This window comes from Eschrichtius robustus, chromosome 8, assembly GCF_028021215.1.
Source record: "Eschrichtius robustus isolate mEscRob2 chromosome 8, mEscRob2.pri, whole genome shotgun sequence".
NCBI lineage: Eukaryota > Metazoa > Chordata > Mammalia > Artiodactyla > Eschrichtiidae > Eschrichtius > Eschrichtius robustus.
The window spans coordinates 97,646,324-97,665,955 of NC_090831.1; the positions used below are offsets into that span (position 1 = coordinate 97,646,324).

Genomic DNA, 19,632 nt, shown 5'->3' on the forward strand with positions numbered 1-19,632 from the left:
CTCCATAATTTTTATATGGTACTGTTAAATACTTAAGATAAATTGATTATGAAATAAGAGATAGATTTCTTATACCAAGCGTATTTGTTTCTCCCCTATTTATTTTTATTCTGTGTTCATTTTCAAATTATTTTACTTACAATTTCTCCTTTTTTTTCTATTTGATTCTTTGTTAAAGTTATCGGGCTAATTGTATAATTTGTCTTATAATTGTGTAAATATTTCTGGTGTTATAATTGTGTTGGTATCATCACAAGATGGTTTTCCCACAGCATTTAGGAGACTGGAATGCCAAATTGAAATAGAGCAGAGTACAGATCATTTAAATAACACAGAAACTAAAAAGAAAAATCATGGTTGTTAAACATTTTTTTATTTTGGTTTAGTTATGGTATAGAACATTTGTTCTTCAACCAAAAGTTTCCACCTTGAGAAAGCTCAAAGAGTGCCAATGGTGTATGTTTTAACCTGAATGCACCTTATCTTTATTCAAAAACCATGAATTTATTTATTTATTTTGAATTTTATTTTATTTATTTATTTTTTATACAGCAGGTTCTTATTAGTTATCTGTTTTATACATATTAGTGTATATCTGTCAATCCCAATCTCCCAGTCCATCCCACTACCACCCCCCCAAAAAACCATGAATTTTTACACTTTTGAGATTTTAACTGGTTTTCATAAATATATATCTCATCTTTTCCAGTAATTAATTGGTCTTATAGTTATGTCCCTCATAATCATTGTATGACAAATGAAATTATTTATAGCCACCAACCAGATAAATTATCTGCCAGCAGGCTGAGAGTAATCTCTTCATAAGAAACAAACTTTATTATTTAAAATGTTTAACTGCAATATTAGCTCTGCTGTGAGGTTCTATGAACAGTTCCTGTTGAATGAAGGAGAGAAATGGAAAAGTATTTTATTCAGTGAAATTTGCATTCCATTAACTTAACATGTTCTCACCTCAAATAGTGGTTCTTAGAACAATTATTGCTGCTGCTGGACCCAGGAAAGTAAAGCAAAGGAAAATGAAATTGTATATATTTCAATGTTAGTCATGGTGGAATTAGAAGTGGGTGTGGGAAAAATAGGAGAAGATGCTGGGAAAAAAATCAAGTGTGTATTGTTCCATTCCAGGTGGCTGTTTCTTTGGCTGTGTTGTGGCTGCTTCCAAAGTGAGTATTCCATGTCCTATTGTGGATTGTATTTTGTTTCTATTGATTATTTGGGTCTTATTAATTATTGTAATATCCACTCTGCTTCATTTCCCCACAGTACTGTAGTGGAAAATTGAGTTCTTTTGTTTAAAATTGTGAGCATGTGCAGTTCCTGCAGCTCTTTACCAATTTTTAAAGGATTTAGTTGTGCTTAGTTTCCATAAAATGCAATAACAATATTTAAAACAACCTTGCACACTTAGTATTTTCTCTGAGTATTTGAAATTTTATCTATTTCAATGGTTAAAAACTTAATCTACTTTCTTGCAATAGTAAGTCCTTCAGGTTAAAGGCATAAGCTCTGCTAATGAAATATGTTGTGTTTCTTTAGACTCAAATTCAGCATCATTTACATGTATTGGAAATTCAATGGGAAAGTTTGGTTGCCTGATAACAATTTCCTTTTGCTTTACAGACCATCTCCTCAAGACAAAGGGAATAGTACAGCAAATAACAGTTATGCAGTGATCATCACCAACACCAGCTCGTATTATGTTTTCTACATTTATGTGGGAGTAGCTGACACTTTTCTTGCTCTGGGACTCTTCAGAGGTTTACCACTGGTGCATACTCTAATCACAGTGTCAAAAATACTACACCACAAAATGTTACAGTCTGTTCTTCAAGCCCCTATGTCAACCCTCAACACGTTGAAAGCAGGTACTTGACTAAGTGTACAAAATGAAGCAGCTGCTCCTCCCCAAACAGGGCCTGTGAGTTGGTTGGTTTTCTAGTAGTAGCACTGGCTTTTGCATGCAGGCATCTACCCTTTGTTGAGCTTCCTTATGACTGGCATGTACCTGTCTCAGGTATTATAGGCTCTCAGATACCATCACTCCTCATATTTCTGTATCAGTTAATTAGAGTAGCTCCGTTTGTTAGGACATGATGCTGATGGGACTGTAGCAGCAGAAGCAGGCCCTTCTGAGTCAGCTGTCCTTCTCTATTCAGATATTTGATCTAGCCCCCTTCTAGGCATCTTGCTGCCAATGTATATTGTTGTTTAAAAGAGAAGATTTGAAGTGATCAAAACAATTCTAAGATTCTTTTACTAATAAAGTGTTTTGATGAGGTAGAGTAATCTAGTTTCATGTAACTGTTCAAAGATGATCCCATAAATTCATTCAGGGTTGTTTTAAATGGGTTGGGCGGATCCCAAATGTATTTTAAAAGTATTTTTGACACTATCATAGAGGTTAATAAAAGAGTACAAGCTGTCAGTTATAAGATGAGTAAGGTCTGAAGATCTAATGTATAATGTGGTGACTATAATTGATAACACTGTCCTGTATAATTGAAATTTGCTAAGAGAATAAAACTTAAATGTTCTCTCACACACGCACAAAGGTAAATATGAAAGGGGGTGAATGTGTTCATGAACTCAGTGAGAGGAATCCTTTCACAATGTATACATATATTAAATCATCACGTTGTATACTTTAAATATCTTACAATTTTTTTGTCAATTATACCTCAACAAAAATAATTAAGGCCACAGAAAGTAAGAGTAGTGAAATAAAGGGACCAAAGATTTTAAAAACTAAGGACAATAAGGTACTTTGAAAGTAATCAATTTTATTGATTCCCCTTTAGACAAACTCACATTTAAAGAATCTGAGGTTAATAAGGAATCTCCCAAGTTTTATTCTTACAGAAATCTGTTGAGCACTTACTTTCTATGGCACTAAACCAGGGACTGGTATGAAAGGATGAATAAGGCACAGTTCTTGCCCTGGAAGAATCCAGACAAGGGAGAGGAGGTAGACACAGGAACATTTGATTATAAAGGAAAGAATAAATTCCAAGACCGAGATTTTTAGAGTGATTTGTATCTAAAAATCTCAAGATAAGAATTATCCATCATTTTTTTCTGGGTAAAACATTTCAGTGTTAGTATTCAAGAAGATCTTCCTTATATTTATTCTTTTAAGTCCTTGTGTATCACTAAAGCCTTGCCTCATTTGGATACACTCATCACCACGCTTCTGTTTTAGAGCTAAGAAATTTTAGACCTAAAAGAGAATGCCCAATTACCTTGATCCAATGATTTCATTTTTTTAAATGGGAAAAATGAGATCCAGAGAAGGTAGGGGATTTGCCCAGGATTCTAGCAGTGAGAAATGGGCAATGAGATATAATGAAAGGAGCATGGGAATTGTTTGAGGTCTGGCTTGTCCTCATGAGAGTGATGATCATGGGCAAGTTACTCTTCTGAGACTTTGCATCCGCATCTGTAAAATGGGGAAAGGAATAATTATCTCAGAGGATCATTGTGAGAATGAAAAAAAGTCATCATCTACTAGCCTGTTACATAGCCAACATGAAATAAATGCCAGTTCCCCACTGTTGTTCCCTTTCTATTGTTTCCCATTTGATATATACTAAGCACTAGAATGATATATATATATATATTTTTTTTTTTTTTTAACCAAAGCAACTTTCATTTTCTACACAGAATAAATACCATACGCTACTTTTTTTTTTCAATTTTTGATTCATTTATGAAAAGATATACAAATATATTTAATTAAATATGCTAAATAAAATATCATTAGTAAGGGCAAGGAGATAGTGACAAAAAAATAAGCATTGAATTCTTCCTACATAAGGCTTTTTGCCGAGGGCTCAGAGTGATACAAAATAAATGTGGCATGGTCCAATGACCTCTAGAAATTTACAATATAGAAAAAAGAGGTAAGACATGTATACAAGCGACTGTACAACATGTATATAATTATTATAACACAGAAGTGCTGTAAAGATGTATTAAAGGTATTAAATGTGTCCAGAGGAAGAAGGGATTAATTTGAGGTGGTGCAAAAATTGACGCTTCCTTGCAGGAAAGGCATTTGAGTTGGGCCAGGAAGGAGACATAGATTTTAACACGTAGACATGAGAGGAAAGGGTTTTCAGGCAGAGGAGCTACGTGGAAAAGGCAAGGAGGTAGGAGAGTATAAGGTGTATTTAAACAATAAGCCAGTTTGAAACAATGTTTGAGAAGAGGAAGCTTGTACCTAGGGTAGTTTAAGGCCAAATCATGGAAGATATTAAATATTAAACTAAGAATTTTAGACTTTATCCTGCAATAAATGGCGGGGGGTAAATGATAAGATTCAATATCACTTTGTTTGTACAGTATTGTGTTGTATTTTATCTAATTATAGGTTTAACTCACCCCTAGACAATGTATTCCTCAAGGGCAAGGAGCAAGGCTTATTCACCTCTGTTATCTCAGTGCCTAGCATTGTGCCTGACACCTAGTAGACACTCCATGTGTAACTTTTCTTCATTGAAGGAAAAAATGATCAGACATACAAATGTGAGTCTGTTAATTTAGAAGACAGACTGAAGCTTAGATTGCCAGTGAAGAGGGTAGAAAAGGAGGACAGGGCAAAGGAGGTCCACATGGTGGGCAGGAAGGGGTTGAGAGCAGCCACGGGTTCTGCTGAGGTATGTTTTAGAAAGGTGTGGAAGTTGAAGGATAGGGAGGCTCTATGTTACAAAATACGATATAAGGGAATGATGAGAGCATATCCAGAAAATTATTACTAAACTCAGGCTTGTAAATGGGAGACTTTAGTAGTAGGATGGGTGCCTATTCCTGACATAATTTGTGATAGGGCTCTATTAAAGACCTTGGTTTTTGCCTGAATCTTATAGCAATCTGTATTTTATAAAAGTTTAAAAGTAGTAGACAATAACTTGAACACAGAGTTATTTAGAATCTTTGTACAAGTTACTTAGAATCCTTGTATTAAAGTTGTCTGCGTCATTATATATATATATATATATGTATATATATATGATTATGTACTCATTTGTATTTGAGTTCTGAATGCTTCTGCTGTGATCCAAATTTATCAAATTCATCAAATATTGATACATATTTTTAAGATTACTAGTTTTTGAAGAATTTTTCTTCACATTATAGGTGGGATTCTTAATAGATTCTCCAAAGATACAGCAGTTTTGGATGATCTTCTGCCTCTTACCATATTTGACTTCATTCAGGTTTGTAAAAATAAGTACTATTAAGTGACTTTGCTTTGTTGCACTTTTTAAAACTAATTAGAAAACGTAGTAAATTAGCTCTTGCTTACTTTTCATTTGATTAAGAGTTGAAGCCTGTATATTGTATAAATCTTTTCAATATTAAAAAAAATCTTCAAAATAGTCATAAATTTAGTAAATTCAGTAGTAAGTCAGAACTGTTTACCTGACCAAAACCTATGGCAAGTCCTCATTTAGATATAATAGCTGTCTACTTGGGAGTGATTTAAGATGCATAGCAGACCGTTTTCCCCCAAATCACTGTCCGTGAAGTGTGACATTTTTGACATTGGCATCACTATTTGATAGAAGTCACCTACCTCCCGAGGGTCCGTGTTAAAATGAAGATCAGTCAGTTTCCTGGTGGACTACAGTTTCAACCAGTCTCATCCATGAACACTTTGGCAAAGATTAGCTAGTTAGCAATCTCACAGTAAGGACCATAATGCAGGGACAGAAGTACAGGTAAGTTTTCAAGCAGGTGAGAGAGGAAGGAAAAATTCAGGACTAGTCAGGACTATCCCTGGGTGACAGATCTGAAGACACCTGCAGGGCAGCCTGACTCTGAGCATGTGTCCTTAGGGTGGGGTGATTGATGGTGAAAGTGGAGAAGGGAAGAAGGGGTTGGAGATGAAGGTGACCTAGGGGATACCGCATCAAGACTTCCTAAGTGACAGAACTTGAGCGTTGTGAGTTAATAACCTTGGCTGTTGAATGAGGTTTGAAAACAGCTTACTGTCGGGCTTAGGTTGAGCTTCAGAGAGTAAATGACGCAGTCTCAAATAACCTCCTTGGAGAGATACTTGGAACAGGATGCTGCCCATCTCAGGATGAGTTGTTTGTCACCCCCGCCACTGAGAACCTATGAAATAAAATAAAATAAGGGCTAACACATTTGTGTGTATACACAACTGACATTGGCAGGTGCACAAAAACCAGATTGCCAGTTTGCCTCATCTGAAATGATTGGCACAGTCAAACACATTAACTGTTCCAGGTGAACTTTAGTATTTTGAGTTTCCTTCAGTTACTCTGTTTAGGGTTATAACTTAGCAGCCGCTGCTGGAATTCTTTAACCGATGCTTTGAGTTTATGCATGTGAAGGAATGTTTCCCATGTCTTTCTTTAATTTCTGGACATTTCTTCCTTGTTCTAGGATTGTAAATGACTGGTCTCAACTGTAATATTATTAAATCAGGTACAAACTGGAACATGGACATCTTGACATGATTGCAAAAGAATTCGCAAATGTTAGCCCTTGATAATTTTTAAAAAAAAAACTTTTGTAGTCTGCTGAGTATTTTCTGAATCAGTGTAAGGCTCACTTCAGAAATCCTTTGGGAGAGTGCAGTTTTGAACACTTATTTTATGAATTAACACTTCTTGACACACGTGATGGTTCTCATCCTTTCTCTTACGGCAATTTCAGTAGTTTCTGCTCAACTTCTAATGTTGTTGCAGCTCACTAGTTGTTTCATAAGTGATTGGGCAGGGCTTTTTTATTTTGATTTCCCTATTTTATTTACAAGGAGGTCTCACATTAAGGAAGCATGATACATGACAATCAAATACAGTAAAAATCCGATTAATTTTGATTTTATTAAAAAATGCATCAGAGGGGTCCTTTAAATTGTGAACCCCTTTGGTTATACTTAGGTTCAGATTAGTTAAATTTCTTTTTAGTCACATTTCAGAAACAGATTTTTTCACAGAATGAGGCATACCTGTAAATTTCCTTTTTTTAAAAAAATGTTATTTCTATTAACTCTAGTTCTTAACATTTGATAATATTCTGGGCAATTTACTTTCTGGATTGGAACATTGTATAGTGAAAATGAAAGATCCAGATTCTATTCTGCAGATACCACTATTTATTTTACCTTGAGCTAGATACTTTATCTCTAAGAGTCTCAGGTTTCTCAAATGAGGAAGATAAGTCTGATGATGGTCACTTTCAATATTAAACTTGTATGCTTCAGATTGGCATACTGGAAGTGGACCATACATGACAAATTTGAACTTGAAGCCACACAGAAAAAAAACTATCCTGGTGTCCTACTTATCTCTATGCTTCAGTGACTGATTTTTTTCACGAAACAGAAGCCTCTGTGTTTTAAAATACGCAAATCTTCTCTTGTCAGCCTCAAAACCTTTAGGTTTTTTTGATTCTTTCTGTCTTACCCTAATATATGGATACACAGTGAGTCCCGCCACTTTGATCTTTACTATGTCTTTTACATCTTTTTTCCTCCCTTATTCATTCTATTAATCCCATTAATCCCTGGCTTAAAAATTCTCAAGGACTAACTATCAATTATGAATTAAATTCCAGATCTGGTGTTCATTGCCTGGTTTTAAATAGGTATTTATTATCTATTTATTGATCAATCAATTAATTAATTAACCTTCTAAATGATTTCAAAGTGATCCTTCATTCTTATCATCTGGTGCCTTGCAGGTTTTATAGGCTGTTGATTTTTTTCCCCTAGAATTTTAGGATTTGGGTAGGGATGAACGGGAATTAGAATCTGTACTCACATTTCCATCTTGTATTGAAGTCCCTCTATTTATTTATTTTGTTGTCCTCTCACTAATATACCTGGTCTGAAATGACTTGTTTCTTATTCACTGTGAATTAAAAACTAGGACAGAATTTAAAGTTTCTTTGTATAATTAGAATATCAAACATATTAAACCAGTGCCTTTAGTTTTGCACAAGTGCTAAATTATTAGCTTCTGACCTCAATGCCTAAGGATGGCTCCTTATAAAGCAAATAGAGTTATTTTCCTCAAAGCTTAGATTTACTGTTCACTTCTCAGTTTGGGCTGTATTCTGGATAATTTTAATCGCTGGAAATCTACCTTGTGAATATTTCACCATTTCCAGTTTTACCCACCTTCTCCATTCTTCTCAAACCCTATGTGATATCTTGGTAGGGTTGGCTGCACAACTCTTCCTGTTCTATTGTAACATAGTTACATTGTCATTCCTAAGAATCTCCACCATATCAGCAATAATTAAGTTAGAAAGAGAAAAACAAATACCGTATGCTAACACATATATATGGAACCTAAAAAAAAAAAAAAAAAAAGGTCATGAAGAACCTAGGGGCAAGACAGGAATAAAGACACAGACCTACTAGAGAATGGACTTGAAGATACGGGGAGGGGGAAGGGTAAGCTGGGACAAAGTGAGACAGTGGCATGGACATATATACACTACCAAACGTAAAATAGATAGCTAGTGGGAAGCAGCCGCATAGCACAGGGAGATCAGCTCGGTGCTTTGTGACCACCTAGAGGGGTGGGATAGGGAGGGTGGGAGGCAGAGAGACGCAAGAGGGAAGAGATATGGGGACATATGTATATGTATAACTGATTCATTTTGCTATAAAGCAGAAACTAACACACCATTGTAAAGCAATTATACTCCAATAAAGATGTTAAAAAAACAAGAAAACAAAAACAGAAAAAAAGAAAAAACAATGATCACTTTCCCCACCCACTGTTATAATCCAACAGCTCCAGATTGGAATTACATGGTAAAAATAGCACAAGACAAATGAACACAGTACTGTTTACAACTGTCAACAGCAAACAAAAAAAAAAAAAACCCTGATTCTAATGGAATAGCTGAACGTTTCCATGTTGCCAATGCAATAGCATTTGTCTTTCAGACATACTGGTATTTAATATAGTGGCCCATTTAAATTAAATTGTATTTCCTAGTAAATAATGCTTGGAAGTTAATTTTTCTCTTTTTTTCAAAAGATCCTATTTCTGAGAAATAAATACCCTCAGTTAAAAAACTGAGTCATTTGCCATTGATGAAGTCTTGTCATGTAGTTACTAGGGCGTTTGAGGCTTTCTCATTGCACTGGTGGAACTTGTAGGGCAAGAACAGAATAGAGAAGACTTTCTTTAGATTATTGAGTCATCATGTGTACTTAGTCCGGTGTTTGGCACTGTATTTATCTGAGTATTTGTTGAACGAGAATGAGTGAAGGGCTTATTGTAGAATTTGATGATGGACACCTTAGAGGCATTTTCCCTAGAAAAGTATCATTGAGATATGATCATCCGAAGCTTTAGATGAACATAACAACCCATTCAAAGAAGATTTATGCAGATCTTAGTTACACGCTTATTCATGTTTTCATCTACCAAAATGTTCTGTATTTCTGTATTGGTTTTAAAGTACATGTGTCACCCATGGCAGTTGGTAGACAACTGGCTCAGTGATTATCAGATAGATGTTATGATAGGTTTATTTTTCAACCCTTGTTGTGACAGTTACTTTATTTATCCTTTATTCACATGGGGTGTTGTGGAACAAATGTTAGCAGATTTTTTTTTTAATATGTATGGATTTAGTGTCCTTTGGAAATATAGAATTTAAGCCTTGAACTTGATCTGAAGAACACCAATATGGTTAACTTATTTCTGAGACTGCCCACAAGGATCCAGTTTTGGGGGTGGATAATGTGAAGATATGTCTCTAATGAATGGGCTTGACTGAAACACAAAATTCATTTGACAGTATATGAGAGAAAAGTGGTCTAATTTCAAATTAAATCAGCCATACCCCCAAAATCTTCTTTTTGCTTTTTTTTGAGCCTCTAGGTCATCTTCGATTGTTTTAAGGAACAGGAACAAAAACAGGAAGGGGAGTGAAATTTATTAAGTATACTTTCTTTTTTCAATCTTAAATGTTAATCAACTAGGTTTGGAGAAATTAAGTAGCTTGCCTAGATGACCAAGCCTACCAGATTTTTCTGACTCAAAAGGCTCCAAGGTGAATGCCCAATTTTCAGAAATTGTCTGAACAAAATAAATCCTAAAATTTCACATTCATACTAAAATTATTTTAAAATAGAAAGTTTCTTTTAAAAGAAGCCCAGGCTAGAAAAAAATTATGTTCATTTAAAATTTATTTATCATACAGCACTTTAAAGTGTATAGGAAGTGAGTATACACTAAGATGCAAGAATACCGTGTTTTCTAAACTGCAAAATATTATTATGAGCAACCTAAACAATTTTTGGAATTTTGATAGAACTTATGAAAAATGTACTTTGAGGTGGCTGCCTTCCCAGTAGGAAGAATGGAACAGAGTGTGAAGACCCTATTTAGAAAGATGTTACTAACATACCTTGTCCACTTTGCAACATGGAACTGTTTACTTACCAGTGTATTTTCTTTGATCCCACAGTTGTTATTAATTGTGATTGGGGCTGTGGCGGTAGTCTCAGTTTTACTACCCTACATCTTCCTAGCTACAGTGCCAGTGATAGTGGCTTTTGTTCTGTTGAGAGCCTACTTCCTCTGCACCTCACAGCAACTCAAACAGCTGGAATCTGAAGGTATGATGCAGCCTGTGCAACGCTCACCTGGGAAAATATCACAAGAGCTATTCGTGGATATTTATCTGTGATTTATGTACCTTTCCAAAATTTTTTTCCCATTTTTAATCTCTGGCATTATATGACAATGACTTTTAAAAACATCTATTTCAACTGTGATCCAGGCCGTCTCTGTACATTCTCATCATATATAACTCTCTTGGGTCTCATACTTTTGTTATTCATTAGATCTTAAGTATTATTATTGAGAATTTGACCTTTGTCTTCTTTCAGATTTAAAATATAATGTTAAACCACAAACTATCCCCCCCCCAAAAAAAAGTAGGAAAAGGAAACAGTAAATTATAAAGCACACATAGATTGTTTGTATTAATGAATGACCATGTGACTTCGTTTTGATTTTAAGACAAGTATATAGAGTCTTAGGAGGCTTGATGTATATTATATCCATTCATAATCATATAAACTAAAATTTGAAAACATAGTGCTACTATTACTAAATGTTTGTCTGTGTTCCCAAATGATACTGGACAAAATTCTTCCCTCTGGCTTGTTTTCAGACACCTTTCCTTTCTCTCCTGGGGGTCTGCCTTTTTGTGTGCCCCCAAACACTGCTTGAGCTCTTTGGGAAGCACATTGTTCAGTAACAGCCTTTGTTTGGGTGCATTTTCAGGGGATATATTTCCAGTGTGTTTCTGCCTTGAAGGTTATTTGCTAAATTAAGTCACATAAACTTTCTTAATTGAGGCCTTGAATAAATTGCCTCAAAAGAAAAACATTTTCTCTGATTAATTTAGGATTAGTCAGATAAACAATGCCCAGTGGTAGCCAAGGAATATGAATAAATAATGGCAGTGATTTTATAATAAGTTCCCATCCATGGTAACCAAGTAAAAACGAGGGTAACTCATTAAAAAAATAACAGATTGCATCTATTCAAAGTACGGCACCAGAATGAAAAGCCTTTTTAACCAATGACATTTGTTGTTTGGTTATTCTTTAAGCCACTCTTTTTAAAGTAAGAATTTGCATTATGTGTTTACATGACTTGCATTGTTTTCTATGGAATATTTCACAGGCAGAAGTCCAATTTTCACTCATCTTGTTACGAGTTTAAAGGGACTATGGACACTTCGTGCCTTTGGACGGCAGCCTTACTTTGAAACTTTGTTCCACAAAGCTCTGAATTTACATACTGCCAACTGGTTCTTGTATCTATCAGCACTGCGCTGGTTCCAAATGAGAGTAGAAATGATTTTTGTCCTCTTCTTCATTGCTGTTACCTTCATTTCCATTTTAACAACAGGTACTGTGAACTCCTTAACTATTTAGCTAAGCATTTAATTTAAAGCTTTGCCAACCAATAAAATGCTACATTCTTATAGGTTAAAAATTTTAGATATCTTTAAATCAATTTTTTGAGAGTTTATTGATCAAAAAATTTGTTTATTGTTGAATGAATGATTTCCTTGAATTAGAGATGTATGCAGTTGAAAAACTGAGATACAAGGAGTGTCAGATAACAAATCTGTGATTCAAAGAAAAAAACCATCTCATGACTCTCATTTTGATAAAGGATCTTGGCTTCAAAAGTAATAGATCTCTTTATTAAAGAACTCTCTGAATAGGGGAAAAGAAACATCCAAATTTATATACAGATACACACAAAATACCCCTCCCTGGTAAGTTTTGTTCTTTTAACCACCAGTTGGTGCAATTTGTCATCCTAATGTGAACTTTGCATGGTGAAAAACTGCCATAGAAGTGAAATAACTTAGGTGAAAGTGCCATATTTTTCAAATACAAATGTTCTGAGTTTTAGGATCTTTGGGTGAAAAACGTAAAATATTTCATCGTAAGTAAAATGAAAACCTATATAGACAAGTGAGCTCTTCTAATTAAAAAAGGTGAATTACTGAGCTATAAGAAAGGTTGAAATATATAGACAAGTGAGCTCTTCTAATTAATAAAGGTGAATTACTGAGCTATAAGAAAGGTTGAAATATCTTATATATGTGACTGTGGACAGAGATTCAGAGTGACTGCCAAATCTGAGGGGTCGTTTGGTTCTAAGAATAGAATCCGGATCAAACAAAATGAAGCGCGTGTTGGAGAATTATAGGAGGACCTCGTGGAGCACAGGGCGGTAGGCACACGGAGCCTCCAGGGAAAATGGGACAGGCGTGGAGAGTCAGACTCAGAGCTTCCTGTCTCTGGAGACCGGATGCCGGCCGTGCCCATTCCTTCCTCTGGCTACTTCATTCATTTCTCTTTCTCTGAAGACGGGTTTCCCTGATGTCCCAGGGCTGTGCTACAGTGACCTTATATGGCCTCTCCATTCAGGCCCTTTGAATGAACAGCTGACTTCCCTCTGTCCAGTTACCAAGTATGGGCAAGAACTGAAAACAGGCTCATTTTGGCTGAAGGGTCCACCTGCTGTCCACATAGGTGCCGCGAGACTAGTGGATTCCCCGCCTTCACTGTTCTCTCAGCCTAGGGCGATGGGAAATGACTCTATGAAAGGAATATAAGGGCCCAGGCAAATGAACTAAATCTTTAGCAGTACAGTAATTTGGGGCAACTTTAAAACAAAATAAAATTTCTTTTGTGGTTCAGGATTTTAAAAAAATTTTGCCTTTAATTAAGTTATTTGAAATGGGATCCAAGAGGGCTGAGTGAACAAGGATTTGTTAACAGTGAATTCAAACCAGTATATCATGTGCTATAACATAATGGTTAAGGATCTGATTGAGTCCCGATTTACCAGGCATGATAGTCAAAGCATTTCGCAATCAGTATAGCTCAGGACCTATCCATTAAATCAGATGCCCACCCAGAGTGAATGTTAGCCACACAGCTAATAACAACCCTGCCTCTGCTGGTCTTCAGCTGTGGTAACTTGTACACTTTAATTAACCTCTCTAAAGCCCTCATTTTCCTCATGTGTAAATAAACATAATAATAGTACCTATCCCATAAGTTTGTGGTGAGTATTAAGTGTGATAATTTGTACAAAACACTTAGTGTAGTGCCTGGTCCATAGTAAGCACCTGAAAATCTTATATTACTTATTATTGTTATTATTTTAAAAATTTTATCTTACTCTCATCTTACTCTTCAGAATGAGTAATATATTGGGGCCCTGGATAAATCTCACCTATTTAGAATAAATGATTTAATATTAAAAGCACATACCTGCTGTCTATGGTTTGTCTTCTGTTAGAGGAATTGTAGAAGCAAAAATTTCAATTCATAATTATGGGATGAATTATTTCTCCCAATTTTAGAACCCTATGGCAGTTTTATCATGCATTACAGATGCAAGGACTGACCCTCAATTGAGACTTGATAACCTAAATTTATAATAATTTAAGAACATTCTTATTAGAAAAATTTTAGGGCCATGAATAGAGAGTATTTATGAACTTTAATTAGTGGTCCCCTCTAGCCCTTAAAAACTATTTACTCTAATTAGACTTTTAAGTATTGTTCTTCCTGGGTGAACGAGTCAATTTTATTTTAACATAAAGAGCAGTCTTCTCTTTTTCCAAATGGCAGACCCATGAGTTCTGACTTCCCCATGAACCTCGAAGTTCTTTCTTCCCAACAGCATCTGATTGGCAGAGAAAGTCCGCCTCACAAAGGCATGAAGCACATCTAAACATTTTCTGGATGCTGCTCACACACATATCTCTCCTACTTTTGACTTCTTTGTAGAGGAGCTTATTCAGACAGACACAGGACTTTTTTTCCATTGTCCATTGTAGTCTTTGAAGGTATTATTACTTACAGAGTGATAGTAGAAGGGATAAAAGTGATATTTACCCAACACCAACATCCCCTTCAATATCTGAAGCATTTAAAAAAGGGCAACTCTTTCCTAATAGTCAATCACTCTTTGATTTAAAATGTTGGTTGAATACTTATTATATACAGGGCATATTATTACTAGTGATAACATGCTGTGGGGATCTGAGATGAAAAATGGTTAAAACTGGCACAGAATCAAAATGTAACTTTAATATGTGCCCTCTTCTAGGAATACATAAAGTGGTTCACAGAAGAGAGAAATAGCATAAAGTTTGTTTATATCTTTTTTCCACCTATAGGTGAAGGAGAGGGAAAAGCTGGGATTATTCTAACTTTAGCCATGAATATCATGAGTACACTACAGTGGGCCGTAAACTCTAGCATAGATGTGGATAGCTTGGTAAGTATTATTTTTTTAATATTTTATGAAAAAAAATTCAGATGAACCAAAAAGTATAGGTAGTAACATAAGGGATGACTATATACCCAGACCCAGCTTAAGAAATAAAACACTGCGGATAAATTGAAGGTCACTCTCTATCTCTCATTAAACCCATAACTCTTCTTTCCTCCACATAAATAGCCACAATCAAGATCTGGTGCTACGGTGAACATTCTTGCAGTCTCCTTGCCCAGGATTTTTCTAGGATAGCCATCCAGGAGTGGTATTGGTAGGCCATAGAATTCACCCACGTTCAACTTTACTAGATGGTGCCAAATTATTCTAAGATCTGTTGTACCAGTTTAACCTCCCATCAAGAGAGTATAAGAATTCTCAGAGGTCCATAGCTATGACATGCAACACTTGATATTGTTGGACTTTGGTTTAATTGAAGTATAGTTGATTTACAACATTGTGTTAGTTTCAAGTGTACAGCGAAGTGATTCAGTTATATATATATTTTTCAGATTATTTTCCATTATAGGTTATTACAAGATATTGAATATAGTTCCCTGTGGATACAGTAAATCCTTGTTGCTTATCTATTTTATATATAGTAGTTTGTATCTGTTAATCTTATACTCCTAATTTATCCCTCCGCCCCTCCCTTTCCCCTTTGGTAACCATAAGTTTGTTTTCTATGTCTGTGAGTCTGTTTCTGTTTTGTATGTAGATTCATTTGTATTACGTTTTAGATTCCACATATAAGTGATAATGTATAGCATCTGTATTTCTCTGACTTACTCACTTAGTATGATATTCTCTAGGTCCATCCATGCTGCTGCAAATGGCATTATTTCATTCTTTTTTATGGCTGAGTAGTATTCCATTGTATATATGTACCACATCTTCTTTATCCATTCATCTGTCGATGGACACTTAGGTTGCTTCCATTTCTTGGCTATTGTAAACAGTGCTGCTGTGAACATTGGGGTACATGTATCTTTTTGAATTAGTTTTTAACTTTTCCAGACGTATGCCCAGGAATGGGATTGCTGGATCAAATGGTAGCTCTATTTTTAATTTTTTTAAGGAACCTCCCCATACTGTTTTCCATAGTGGCTGCACAAATTTACATTCCCACCAGTAGTGTAAGAGGGTTCTCTTTTCTCCACAATCTCTCCAGCATTTATTATTTGTAGACTTTCTGATGATAGCCATTCTTGTCAGACTTTTTAATTTTGGAAATCTGATGGGTGTGAAGTGAATGCTGAGGAGATAGGGCAGCTTAATACATGTTTATTGGCCATTTGAGATTCCTTGTCTGTTAATTGCTTGTTCATTTCGATTGCTCATTTTTCAAGTAGATTGGTTTTTTTCTTAATTCATTTGTTGGAGTTTATGAATTCTGAATCAGTTGTCACTTGTATACATTTCAAACATGGTCCTCCAGTCAGTGGCTTGGCTTATAGTATCTTTTGATGGAAAGAAACTTTTAAGTTTAATGAAGTTAAATTTTTCAATATTTTCCTTTATGTTTTGTGCTTTTGGTATCTTTTTAAGAAATCCTCCCCTATCTTGGGTTTTCAAATTTATCAGCATTACATTTTTCGTAATATTTTTCATATTTAAAATTTCCACAGTCTTTTTTTTTTTTTTTTTTTTTTTGGTGGTAGCTCCTTTCTCATTCTTAAGTGTTTATCATTGCCTTCTCTTTTTGCTTGGTCAATATTGTCACATATTTATGTAATTTATTAGTGTGTACAAAGACCATATTTTGGTTTTGTGATTTCTCTTGTTTTGGTTCCTTGGAGTGCAGAGCCTGCAGTAATGTATGTGAGGTAACACTGTGTCCAGGGCACAAATCCCATGGCAGCAAGAGTGAGAGATAAATGGAATCAAGGCATATTTCCTCTTTTTATTTAAAAACCAAATGCATAATTTTCATCAGATGGTATAGTTGGTCTGGATAGCTTCATCATCAACTTCTATTAGTCTAGCTGGAGTACTGTATTCAAAATCAGACATCCAGTACTGTATTTGTGGACGGTCTAGAAACCCATGTTGGGAATGACTATATAACACTTGTTACTACCCTTTTGGCTTAGGTTCTTTTTCTTATTCTCTGAGACAGTTGGCATGTTCTCAAAATGCACACATTCGTTCAGCTGTGAAATTTGTATAATCAGTTCCTGTCAGAACAAGTATCGTTATAAAAAATACTTCTATAGGGAAAAACCAAACCTTTTCATTCCCTCTTCTTGTCTATGTGACTTAATATTTTATTTAACCAAAGCATTGTAGTAATTCATTGAAATGTAATTTAACCTTAACCTGATTTATAGCAGGGTTTTTTTCTTTTCCTTCAACATCATTTTTTTTGTGAGTTTGACCAGCTCTTTTTAGTGACGCCATTCATCTCCTCACTTAGCTCTTATGCTTTTGGGGTTGAGTCTTGTAAATGTACTTTAAAATGTTTCTGTTGGAAGATAGCAGGAAGATAGTAAGTAAATATTGTGCTGGCATCTATTTAATTCTTTGTTCAAACTTTCTATAACTTTGACTTTACGTACGATTAAAATCCTCATGCACTTCGCTTCGTTTTCTTTATCTGAAAGCATCTCTTTAGCTCGTATATGCACAATTCCTTTCTCTTTGTCACATTAATTTGCTTGGTTTATGTAACAGCCTCTACAGCCTCTCTTTGTTTGGTGTCTGTTTTGCATGTCTAATCTCCATTAAAATTTCTTTCAGGCATTTTTATTTCTCTAGTTTTTCACATGGTCATCCTGGGCTTTGTGACCTGTGCTTTGACATTGTTTCACCTCCTGGCATAAAAGGATCTTTGCAAAAAACTATTATGTTCTAATACAGTCTATGGAAAGTATCAATATTTGCATTTCATCATATTTTTTAAAGTCGTTTTCTTTTCTTTGAATATCAAAGTGATCATGTTAGTTTTCATTTCCCTGCCAAACAGCACAACTGGTCTTTCCTGGGCCTTTATCTAGTTATTAATTCCCATCTTGCTGCTTCCACCCCTGCAACTGCTAAAGTTGTCCAGTAATCTGTTGGTTTTCACCTAGCATATGTTGAAAGTAGAAGGGGAGAGAGCTCTGCCCTCAAACTTCATGTTTACATATATGTTAACACTAAAGGTCCTTGTGACCTCTGAAGTGAAAACTCACTTTACTTTACTGAGTTCTGAAATGAATTTAGACCTGAGTTTAAAATGCAGTAAACAGGGTGTTTTGTTTGACACACACTTTTAGTTTTTCAGTACAAAGGTACTCAGAAAAAAATGTCTTTAGACTTGGAAAGAATATTTCATTTATGCATCTGGCTGGGTTTAGGCATGAACAAAGAGTCAACCGTCAACAGAAATATGAAGTTATAAAAATGGCAATATGACTTTTCTTCTACTGCTCATCCATTGCTTAACCCAGGTGCCTAGCTTTCATTAGCTTTCAAACGGTAGAGGTAATATTTGGAGGATAACGCTTCCTCATCACAACCTCAGGTATCTTTGCATTTATGACTGACTGCACATCTCAGATGTTGGCACTCAGAACTGGTCAACAACCCTTTTATTACATTTTCCTGATAAATTCTCTATTTTATTCCCTAAGATGGTTCTTTCCCACATTCTTGTCTCTTCTCAGGTGCTCCAATAATTCCACCCCCTGCATTCTCAGCCAATGACCTTGCTACATACTATATAGAAAAAAACATGCAACCAGAAAGAATTCCCTCCTTTCTCTCCACCACCCTTCTGCACCACTACTCATATGCTCCAGTGCCCTCTGTGTCTTCGCTCCTGTATAAAGGCCAGTGATATGCGATCAACCCCTCTTTGTGGGACCTTTCTCCCTAGCATAAAACTACCATCCTGGGAAGCAGCTGCATAGCACAGGGAGATCAGCTTAATGCTTTGTGACGATCTAGAGGGGTGGGATAGGGAGGGTGGGAGGGCGGCTCAAGAGGGCGGGGATATGGGGATATAGGTATACATATAGCTGATTCAGTTTGTTGTACAGCAGAAACTAACACAACACTGTAAAGCATTTATACTCCAATAAAGATATATATATTAAAAAAAAAAACCTGCCATCCCTTGATCTCCAGCTAGCACTCCATTTCTTTGACCAGTTTTCAGCAAAAATTCTTAAAAGAGTGCCTGACTCCATTCCTCCCCCCCACCCCTTTCTTTACATAACCTGCTTCATTTCATTTCCATCGTCCCCAGCACTCATGACCAACATCTTTCCGGAGCCAGCATCTTTGTTTCTCTCAACCTCTCAGCAGTTATTTATGCCATGGACCATCCTTCTTGTGATCCTTTCTTCTCTCAATAGGCTGATGCTACTCCCACCTCGTTTTCTGCTGCCTCTCTGGTTCCTCCTTAGTTCTCTTTGCTGGCCTCTCATCTTCTTGCAAAGCTCTAAACATCAGCTGTATTCCAGCCCTCCTCTATCTACACTGTCTCTAACTGTTATCTAACCCCATGCTTCAGAAATCATCTCTCAATGCATTGCACATTCATATCTCTAATTTAGACCACTCCCCTGCCCTCTAAATATATATCCAACTACTAACTTGACACCTCCCGGTGTTTATAAAACACAGTGATAGAATGTCTTCCAGTAGACTTGACATTTTAGGGCATAGTTCTTGTTTGGAATCTCCTCAAAATACGCTTGCAGTATCAAGAGACCATTAAAAGTGAACGAAACTTCTACCTGCTAGTTTGTCTAGTTTTATATAGCAGTTTGGGGAAAAAAAATCATCTGAACATTGTCAC

The 19,632-nt window shown here is 35.7% G+C and overlaps 1 protein-coding gene across 1 annotated transcript in view; it reads left to right on the forward strand.

Annotated features, from left to right (window-relative positions):
• CFTR (CF transmembrane conductance regulator) overlaps positions 1-19,632 on the forward strand; it is a 233,003-nt gene that overhangs the window by 165,397 nt on the left and 47,974 nt on the right. The window contains exons 19-24 of the mRNA XM_068549816.1: positions 1,147-1,184; positions 1,642-1,886; positions 5,158-5,237; positions 10,489-10,639; positions 11,718-11,945; positions 14,749-14,849. Of these exons, the coding sequence (XP_068405917.1) occupies positions 1,147-1,184; positions 1,642-1,886; positions 5,158-5,237; positions 10,489-10,639; positions 11,718-11,945; positions 14,749-14,849 (843 nt within the window). The remainder of the gene's footprint in view (positions 1-1,146; positions 1,185-1,641; positions 1,887-5,157; positions 5,238-10,488; positions 10,640-11,717; positions 11,946-14,748; positions 14,850-19,632) is intronic.